Source organism: Gordionus sp. m RMFG-2023, chromosome 3 (assembly GCF_954871325.1).
Source record: "Gordionus sp. m RMFG-2023 chromosome 3, tfGorSpeb1-WG-v2, whole genome shotgun sequence".
Classification (NCBI taxonomy): domain Eukaryota; kingdom Metazoa; phylum Nematomorpha; class Gordioida; order Chordodea; family Parachordodidae; genus Gordionus; species Gordionus sp. m RMFG-2023.
Window position 1 is genome coordinate 8268005 of NC_088777.1, and position 11223 is coordinate 8279227.

At 26.7% G+C, this 11223-nt stretch overlaps 1 protein-coding gene across 1 annotated transcript; it reads left to right on the forward strand.

The window, feature by feature from the left end:
* Window positions 1–4291: 4291 nt before the first annotated feature.
* Window positions 4292–10658, forward strand: LOC135926686 (snurportin-1-like). Its single transcript, XM_065462617.1, has 6 exons — window positions 4292–4467; window positions 4516–4645; window positions 4695–4799; window positions 8457–8642; window positions 9109–9299; window positions 10062–10658. Exons 1-6 carry the CDS (start codon window positions 4292–4294, stop codon window positions 10528–10530), a joined length of 1257 nt encoding a protein of 418 aa, XP_065318689.1. The 3' UTR covers window positions 10531–10658.
* The last annotated feature ends 565 nt before the right edge of the window (window positions 10659–11223 follow it).

Consider the following 11223-nt stretch of genomic DNA (forward strand, 5'->3'; position numbering starts at 1 on the left):
AAGGACATGTATTATCCTTAAGACCCTTGGTAAAGATGTGAACTAGAGGTTTATGGTCAGTAATAATTGTAAATTTTGTGCCAATTAAGTATTCCTGAACCTCTTTATAGCGAACCTAATAGCGAGAGCCTCACGCTCAATATTGGTATAATTCATTTCGGATTTTAATAAAGTTCTCGACACGAAAGCTATAGGTTTTTCTTTACCATTTTTTTCAGTATGAAATAAAACAGCTCCTAAACTACATTTAGATGCGTCAGTGGCTATCGCTATAGGTAATTCAGGGTTAAAATATTTCAAAGCAGGAGGAAGACTAATCAATTTCTTAAGATCATTAAAACTTTTAGAGTGTTCTAAGTTCCAAGCCCATTTTTCTTTGTTGACGATTTTATAGAGGATCGGCCATTTCTGCAAAATTGTTCAAAAATTTTCTATAGTAGCCTGCCATCCCCAGAAAAATTGATAATTCAGCAGCTGATTTTGGTTCTGGCATATTAATTATTGATTCAATTTTGTCGTTATTAGCATGAATCCCCTTGGCGTCAATATCAGACCCAGGAACCTCACTTTATTTTTAAAGAACGTACTTTTGTTGAAGTTAGGTATTAGCCCAAACGATGATATTCTATCAAACACTTTTTTTATGTTATTAAGGTGGGCTTCATCGTTTTTCCCAGTTATTAGTAAATCATCAATATAAAATATGACGTCATCCATGTCACCGAAGATTTAATCCATGATTTATTGGAAGATTTCAGATGAGGTCTTAAGCCCAAAAGGAAGTCTAGTAAATAGGTAATATCCCTTGTGCGTAGATATAGTTAAAATATTTCTAAAACTTTTATCAATCGGGACCTGTAAGAAAGCATTTTTAAAATCAATCTTCGTAAATATTTTTCCTTCTGAAAGTTTAGCTATTAGATCATTGATTCGTGGTAGAGGGTATCTGAAATCTTCTAGAGCTGGGTTTACAGTGTCCTTAAAATCAGCACAAAACCTAATGCTCCCATCATCTTTGTAGATGGCGGTAATAGGACTTGTCCATCGAACATCATTCATCGGCTCAATAATTTTATCAGGTATCCATTTTTTAAGTTCATTGATTACAAGTTCAATTTTTGAATAAGGAATACGTCTAGGCGGTATAATTCTACGCTATTTGGATTTGCACTCTTTAATCAATTTTTTTATTTCATCTTCGTAATTAGTATCAATATTTGCTGTAAATTTATTTAAAATATTTTTGAAAGCGTTGATCCATGTACGTCCCAAGCCCAAAAAGGCATTTTTTCTTGATTCAACGACTACCGCTTGTAAATATTTTGAGATACCTTCATAAGTGACTTTAACTTGTGTAATGCCGATTATCTTGATTAAATTTACGTCATAAGCGGTAAGTTGTAACTCGGATTTCTTAACATCTCTAATACCAAGTTTTTTAGCCAGACCATGAGGTATAAAAGAATGTTTGGAGCCTGTGTCGACTTGCATACTTGTAACAATATCGTTCACTGAGTAGTCATAAATACATTATCTTTATCATTAAGCATGTCCCCAGATAAGTTGTTAATTAAAATCGTTATCATCTTTGTTCTTTGTAGAGTCGATTTTCTCTTCAATAATCTCTTCAATAATCTCTTCAATATTCATATTGTAATCGTTGTTGTTGTATTTTATTTGCTTTCTCTGACTGTTGTCACTACCTCTATAATTATTTGAATTGTTGTTATAAGATTGGTAATTGTTACGATTTCCGTCACCGTATTGGATCAGTTTTCTTTGATTATTATCATGCCACGTATTATTTCTACCATAATTAGATTGATTATTATTGTTGTAGCGATAGTTGTTGTAGTTATAGTTATTATAATTATCTTGGTACCTAGAATAATTATTACCGTAATTCCTATCATAATATCTAAAATTATTATTATTGTCATAATTCCTATTTTATTATTGTTATTATCTCTATTATCATAATTATTTCTAAAATTATTTCTAAAATTATTATCAGGTCTAAAATAATTATTATTGTCATTTCTATTTCTATTGTTAAGGTTTTTATCTTTATCAGACTTTTTATCGTTATTCATATAACTTATATTATCAATATCTGGTTTATCATTAATACTATCTAATCTAGTTCCTAACTCCACCATTTCATTTAAAGTTAAATTAATATTTTTACAAAATTTATATTTTATTTTGTCATTTAAGGTAGAAGTAAGTAATTTTTCTTTTAAACGATTGTCGTCTGAAAAGTTACATTTTTTATGCAGCTTTGCGTGAGGTTCTCACTCGAATTCTGCTGTAAGTTGTATTTGTTTATTAAAATATTTTTATCTTGTACAGGTAAAAGGTAAGCTAATTACTTAATCACTATCTTAAGATCTAATATATCGGCATCTGAGCAAATTGATTTAATATTATCAAACACATCATCAGATAAATTAAAGTATTTATTTTAATGGAGTCCGGTAATGTGCTGGTCCAAAAATAACTTAACACCCTATCTAGATAAATCTCAGTAAGTGGTCCAATAAGTTTTGGAAATTTATAAAATATGAAATCTGGTTTAGTATCCATTTATTGTTAACTTTTGCAATATTTCATATAAGCATTTAAAATAAAAATGATACGTTATATTTTTATAAATATACACCGGAGTTGTATAAACTCCAAATCATTATAAACATAAAATTTTCCGTTTAGTTGTTCAAAATATCAAATCATCTCTTTGAGACTAAAAATTCAAAGATTTCTTCATCACTATTGGGTTCTCTTGAATATTGTATATCACAATCATAAGTAAATTCATAAAGTATATCATAAATTGACACATCGAAAGGTATATTAATCAATTTGAAGGAAAACATTGTGAAGTTCCATAATCTTAAGGTCGTGAGTTCAATCCTCACCAGGGGCACCATGTAGAACAAGTGAAAATATATTTTTATTATCTTTTTATCTTTTTTATAACATATTTATATCTTTTTTACAAAAGTAATATTTGAATAAATATAAAAAGATTAACTGAAATAAAACTAAAATGAAAATATTATCTTAAAATAAAACTAAAATATACGTTACGACTAAAATAAAGGTTATAATTTGTAAAACTAAAAATATATTATTCAACAATATTTAATTATTATTTGTCAGATATAATAAGAATTAATTTATATAAAAAATGTTCCAGTTCTAGCAAATTTGATTTTTTATAGCTATGTTTTGTATTATAAGACCATTTGATATTATCTTTTTGTCTAATAGTATAAGATTAAGAATAATTTGATTAAGAATAATGTTTCCAAATAGTTCTGTGGATCTCATTTTTTATTTTTACCTTTATTTATTTTTAATCAGGCTTTTTTTATATTTTATAGTAATCCAGAGATTTCTCCCTTTGTACAGATGAATTGTACTTCTAAATTAAAAGTTTGAATCTCTTGAATCCATTATTTGTAACTTTTCATTTTATTTTTTATTTATAAATTTTTATTTCATTATTAATTTATACTTTTATTTTAACAATTTATATATACGTTTTATTTATTATTATTTCTTTTTTTTAAATGTTTTTACGTTTTTCTTTCTTTATTATCATTTATAATTTATCAACTATTAAATCGGTTATTTCTTATTTTTCAATCTATCTTCATTTATAAATTTATTTTAATTACTTTTTTTATATTTTAAATTTATCTTCCCATGAATTTCCAGAATTAAATTAAACATTGTTTGATCGTTCATTTTGTAATTTCGTTAAATTTATTGTCAATTTGTGCCAATTTTATTTTATTAATTTTTCATTTTTATTATAGCTTCATTTTTATTCTATAAGATTTATTTATTATCATAATTCCTCTATTTTCATTTTTGCTTTAGGTTTTCCCTATATTTTCCATTTTAACTCAGATTTTTCGCCACTTTAGCATATGGAGTAATAATATATTGAACTAAATTATATTAGATAATAATTTATGATTAAATTATTGTTCTACAAAAGTTATATAAGTAATAATTAGAATAGAACAAATACATTACAATGATTAGAGAATCTAATTGAGAGGGAGAAAAAATCATTTGTTAATTTTAGCGAAAATTAAATCATTATATGCCAATGGGAGAAAAGTTTCCTATTTTTGGTGGGAAGAAATCTTCAACAATTATATGGAAAATATAATTTTGAAAAAATGGACGTAATATAGCAACATTTGACAACTGACATCTGTCACATATTTACTTTGATAAGTTACTGTAAACTTGTTAATTCTTTTACAATAAGCTTATGATATACATCATTCTTATGGAACATTTAACTGACTATTTTGCCAATTCCACTAGCTTTACAAATAAGATTAATGATATTGATAAATTACATCCTCGATTTGATTTGTACAAGAAAGGGAAGCATACTTTTGATCAAGATGAAAGAAGAAAAATATTCCTTGAAAAGCAAAAAAAGTTAATATTTAATAGATTAATACAGTTAAGATAATATCTTTTAAATAGCTTACATTTTGATTATTTGTCTCATGTGAGATCATTAGCTTCTATTAATTGCAAAAGAAAAATATGTTATACTGATAATTCAACTAATAATTTTTGGAATAAAAATTTAGATAAAAGATATGCCAATCAGGTAAATAGATATTTTATGGGAACTCTTACTAATTACTATTATATTTTAGTTAATGATAGCTGAATGGTTGGTTGAAAAGCCTTCTGATTTTGAAACTAATTGGTTTATGATACCATGTCCAGTTGGTAAAAGATGCATAGTCATATCAGCAAATGTAATTATTAACATATATTTATACTTATTAATTTTTAAATCTATAAAGTTTATCTGATATATTATATTTTTAACCTTATTTTATTTTTGACAAAAGAGACATATAGCTAGTACCCAAAATATGATTTATAATAATAAAGAAGATATCACACCAAATTAATAATGATAATTTTGACAAATAACATAAGATATTTAGCTATGTAAAAATATTGATTTGTATTTACAAATGAATCTTGGTTCCCGATCTGATTTAATTTCTTTTTAGCTAGGTTATGATAATCTGGATGAATCTAAAATATGTTTTAATTACTTTTAACATATTTTTGTATAATGATAATAATTTTAATCTCTTAATAATGATGAAATAATAATGATTTATCGAATGGATGGTTTGTGATAATAATATTTCCAGATGATATTAAAATATGTTTTAAATATATTTAACATATTTTTATATAATGATAATAATTTGATAATGATGAACTAATAGGACTTTATCAAATGGATGGGTTATGATTGATTGATGAAACAGTAATCTATTTTATTTATTATAATTATAAAAAATATCTATAAGGATTAAGGTCTGACTGGCTTTATGAAAATGATCAAATTTTAAAACCACTTATATATTTTAATCTACTTGATAATATTTTAAATAGCTATAAAATCACGTTTTTAAATTATTTATAATTGTTTGAATTTCTTTTGCAATTAGGAAATAACCATACATTATCAATCATCTATATATTTATCAGACCTGCAGGCCTGGCCCTAAGCCTGGCTTGTGTTTACGGGATGGACCGTATTTTAATTTTTTTTTACCAGGGCTTGGCCTAATATTTTTTTTTAAAAAATATTTGGACTGGGCCATATATTTTAAAACCCACCATTATTAGTGATAAAAATTAAAAATAAATGTAATATATTTTTAAAAAATACAGGTCTGATCTTAAAGCATATAGTACCTCTCCAGGTGTCTGATATTTATACTTGAGATCAGTCATAACTGGCTTGCTAAGATTTTATGGCTGACTTGTTAAAACTCCTTTAAAAAATATGCAACCATTATCAGCTTATATTGGCACTATGAGCAAATTTTCCCCTTGCCATAACACTGCCAATCTGGTTGAGCTATACTGCCAATCTGGCCTCTGATTTTTCCTATAGTGGCAATGCATGGCGTATAAATTTTCAAATATGTTCAGAAAATTACATAATATATTATATTTATCTTTAAATCAAATGTTAAAATTTATAATATTTAATTATATACAACATTTATTCACATGATATATTGAAATATTATATGAGCATACACTATTATTTTAATTATTTTTAAATGGATAATCCTCTATATATTTATGAAATCACAACTACACAATAAGACCAAAGCCCTGATGCTTGAATATACTTTGAGAACTTATCACTAAATTATCTTTAGTAGCGTCCCTGTTAAAAATAACTTAAAGAGATGGAATCTAGTTAAAAACAATTTATTTTCTCTATAATTTGTTTATATATATTTAAAATAATTTTTTACAAATATGATGCAGGCCCTAATGTTAGATAGATTTTAGATTAGTATATTCTAAGTATCATCTATGCCTAGGGTATGATTTCCATAATTTAAACTCTAGTTTGTTTACATAAATTTATCCTAACAATTTTATAAGAAAATTAGGAAATTATATCAGAACCCAGATATCAGCTGAACACTTTATGTTCATGCAATCATTCCCTATTGCCAAAATTTTAGTTATTGAAGATTTTGCAAAATGAGCAGATATTCATCACAACAAACTAATTACAATACTACAGATCAATTTTACATCCTGCTTGTTGACACATATTTATTATTTAAATAATTTTGCTGAAATAAAGTCAATTAACCTATGTGCTAGATAAAATAGAAAAACAATTCTTGAATTTTTTCATTACGATCGGTACTTACTTGAACTACATAGAACATTAAATTTAAGAATTTGATAGCATTTTTTTCCATACAAATGGATCTGTCACAAATTTAGGCCTCCTATTTCAAAGCAAAATAGATAATGCTCAAATAAAATTACTTGATATTTCTGATATTATTACCCTCAAAAAATAAAAAAGCTTAGTCAATATTTTCTATTACAGAATCATACTTCAGATAGTGTATATTTGACTTTATTTTTCTACATATTGTTACCAAGTTTGTTAATAACGAATGCTGATTTTTAAACAATTCCAAACCCTAACTATTTAGCACAATCTAGATCCAAGATTTTAAAAGTGGAAAATTATTTAAGATTATTTTAATTTCAACATCTATAAACTCCACATGAATACAAATCATAGCTCGAGATATGCTTATTACTGAGATTAAACTTTTACTTTCTCCTTATTCATTATTTTAAAAAAAATGAGCTGAAAAACCATTTTTTATTAAATGAAAATTGTTTTGATGATGCTAAAATAATCCACAAAGATGATGCTCTATTGAGGGGGGGGGGCTCCCAAAATTAACAAATTAAATTAGTTTTATATCAGAAACCAACATGCCTCATTATGAATATTTTATTGCTGGTTTAGTTAAATTCTAAAATACTTGTTAAAAGTGTCGATGACAATTACAATCAAACCAAACAAGACTTTATTTATATATAATATCAGTCATCATATTTTGTTTATTTTTTTTGAAAACATTTACCTGAGTATATAAAAATATAACTTACTAATTGTTATAATAATTTACTAATTGTTATAATAATTTACTAATTGTTATAATAATATAATGTACCACGCGTCGACGTCGTTTCTGTAGATGGTGGCGAAATTAGCACACCCTCGAACCCTTATAATTTTCATACATAAAAACCACTGCTGATCGCTACTAGTGGCCTGTAATAGACAAATTCTTTCGCCGACTTATAGGAAGAAACGCATTTTCCCAACCTAACTCAAACATAAAACTTAATTTCTTATGCCAAATTTTATCGGAAAATCTAAGTATTAAAAAAATGGTTTTTGTAGACCTCTGCTAGCTCCGGCTATTGTGGATATAATATGAAAAATTATAGTTAATCAATAAAAATTTGATTATAATTCAACTGAAGGATTATAAATTTAACAGTACATTGTGAACATGTTTTAAGAACTGATCTTTTCATATAACCGCCAAGTATAGTCTAGATAACTAGAGCTCAAGATCTAAATCTTTGGAGCGAGCAGGCATTTTGTATGGAACATAAATTTCAAATTATGAGGTATAATAAGAATTATTATGATAAAGAACATATTTATAATTTTTGACCCATTATAGTAGACGCATCGTTGGGGAAGGAAGCATTCTCATTTTCCATTTATATCTAAAAATTATTTCATGTAGCTCGAAACATGCCTATGAACTACTTTGAAAAAAAAACTTCAAGGGGTTCGTGTTATCAAAATCATTTCTTCACCTTAAATTGGCAATTTTAATACTGAATCAACTTGTGAAAAATAACTGTTAATTTTATAATATATTTGATATCGAAAGCGAAACGGACTATGAAAATTTTAAATCTTCTAGCTGCCGACGGAATTTAAATTTTGAAGGGAATTTTATTTGTAATAACTGAAATGTAGACATATAGATATATATATTAAAGTTTCTTTTTCGAAAATTAAAAAAAAAAAGAACAAAACGCGGTCCTATGACAAAAATGGTATCATTTTAGGTCGTGCATTTAATTCCATCCTTCCCGGCGGTTCGTCCGTTTGTCCTAGTCAATCTTTATATCACGACATAGACATGCCTTGCGATTTTCCTGATTCGAGCCAAGATTCAAGCTTACATAACTTCCCTAAATATTTCGGGAAAAAGGTTAAAACAAATATATTACGGCAAGAGTGAATCATCGAAATTTGTTGATAAAATATTTTGAGCGAAATTTATCCCCGTTCTAAATCGCTAAAACACAAATTAAAAATTCTTGCTTATATCTCGTAGAAAAATCTTTAAGTAAATTTGAAATTAATATTAAATTTGGAATATGAATGATTTGTTTGCGATTTTTTTAAAAACTCAATTTTATATTAGTGTTTACTACCCTAACATCTATTATTTCAAATTTACTTTAATTTTTTTTAGGAGATATAAGCGAGATTCCCAATTTTTAGCGATTTAGAACCTATCCGCAATAGTTTTACACTTACAACATATATATTTTTTGTAAATATGTTATAATCAGATCATCTATGATTTATGCGCATTTCTGAATCTCATTTTTTTGAAAATTCGCTCTTTTGATTACAAGTATTATCAATTTTTTTTTTTCATATCGTCTCAGAAGGTTGACATGGCGAAAAAGAATGAATGTTGCGTTTTGGATTGCATATGTGATACCAAGGCTAGAATCTACTATGTCTTAGATGTTATGGCTTGGGGTGGACAAGTGTTTTATGGATGCGAAGCCGATTTTCGATGTTTTTGGTTAAACGCCAAGTTTGATGAACTCTCTCAAGACCCAGATATTTACAAGTTAAAAAAAATCTCAACTTTTCATTTCAGGGATTAAATATTAATATTTGTCAATATTATAAATAGTATTTTTTAAATGTCATTTAAAGTTTAGCGATTAGCTTACTACTTTGAACATTTTTAAAACTTATAACTAGTAAAATTATTCATATATATAGCATTTTACCTCGCATGTATTTAGATACATTCTTGCAATGTATTGTATCTAGATACTTAATAACTCTGAAATTCTTTTAAAACCTTCTAAGAGTCATTTTAAATTTTAAGTAGGGCTGTGTCGATATATCTAGGAATTGCCACAAGATATTAAGGAAAAGTTAGGATCGACAAATAAAATGAGTCTATGTTGTGGATCGATTTTTAACAATTTTTTGCCGATCCGATCCAGAACAAATTCCTAATAGGTTAATTCTGACGCCTCCTTAGACTAATTTTGTTTTATAACAAGTTTTAATGTTATACCGATATTCCAAGATGTTTATACATAAAAAATTAGCTGCCAATCTAGTGCCAATCCTAAGATATACATATTTATAAACAGGTCATTTTAATATCGGAAAAAATATCAGCGCAGCCCTAATTTTAAGTTATATAGGTCACGCATAGTTTGAAATGATTCCATGATGATTGTGTTATATTAGTCTAGTTAGTAATAAAATGTTAATTTTTCCATTTGTTTTTTTTCCTTCATTCATAGGTATAAATTTCTTAATATCTGAGTATAAAATGTATTATCTTTAATAAATAAAAATAATAATTGAGGTATAAATTTGTCCGCCTCGAATCCTTTGGTCCGCCACTAATACCTGCTTTCATATCCCGTGAATTGAGCAATCACCAAAAATATATCTTCACCAGGCCAGATCTCGTAACAAACAACCAAAATCAAAATTTATTTCCAAATACCAACAAAGATTGTTGTAAGGATGTAATGGAGGAACGTATACAAAATGGTAATAGCGTAGAAACTAAAGAGCCCATACCCCGGAATTCTCTGATGGAATATGATATCGATAAAAATAAGCCTATTAACTTGGACGGCTTACTATTTTTCCATAAAGAATCATACTATGCAATACCTTTGCCATTGAAAGATGACGAAAAATTATCCGACGACAAAGTAGCAGAGAATATGGCTATCGATGATATGGAATTAGGAAATCCTCTTGTTGGATGGGTAAAATGTGACCAAGTTGAAATTTTGAATATTATAATTGAATTTAATGAATAATGATAGCTTATATATTTTTAACGGAAATTTGATTTTATAAAAATATGTAAAATACTTATAAATGAACAAATATATTATTTATAATTTACAAGTCTTTGTAAGTCACTAAAAATACTCATAATTTAACCTCATTTCATTTTTTTTTAAATTAAGGATATTGTAATAAATAATCTAATATTATGTGTCATTTATTTTATTTGTTTTGATGATGCGTTTTAAAAGAAGAAAGGAATTATAACACATTTGGGTCATTCCTTTACTAATCGGAGTAAAGGGAGTTATTTGCCATTGGTTTAGGTATGTTATGAGAAAAATTATAAATTTTATTTCTCTATCTCCTATTAGTTCCAGGGATATGAGCGTTTGAAATGTAAAAATGACCCCTTGCTCATTTTTACGATACACATAAAAATGTGGATTACTTGATAAATATAAATGATAAAAACTTAATGGTGTCATTAGATAGCCTTTACAGTTCTTCAATAAAATGTATCACTTCCGTAAAGATCTAAAGTTATTTTTATAAGAATACAATATAGCCAAAGGTCTACAATAAGTGGACCTAAAAACTTCAATTAAATTTATGGCGTAAAACCCCACCTAACCTCCCCCTATAGAAAAATTTTGGATACACTTATGATACACAGTAAGCAATTGTCATCAGTATTTTGATTTATAGATGCAGAAAATGGA

What these genes read in the sequence shown, in the direction of transcription:
- LOC135926686 (XM_065462617.1), top strand. Translation starts at nt 4,292, where the DNA reads ATGATATACATCATTCTTATGGAACATTTAACTGACTATTTTGCCAAT. An exon ending in GCATAGTCATATCAGCAAAT is followed by an intron (nt 4,800 to 8,456) that starts GTAATTATTAAC and finishes AAAAAAAAAAAG; the next exon opens with AACAAAACGCGGTCCTATGA. An exon ending in CAAGACCCAGATATTTACAA is followed by an intron (nt 9,300 to 10,061) that starts GTTAAAAAAAAT and finishes ATAATAATTGAG; the next exon opens with GTATAAATTTGTCCGCCTCG.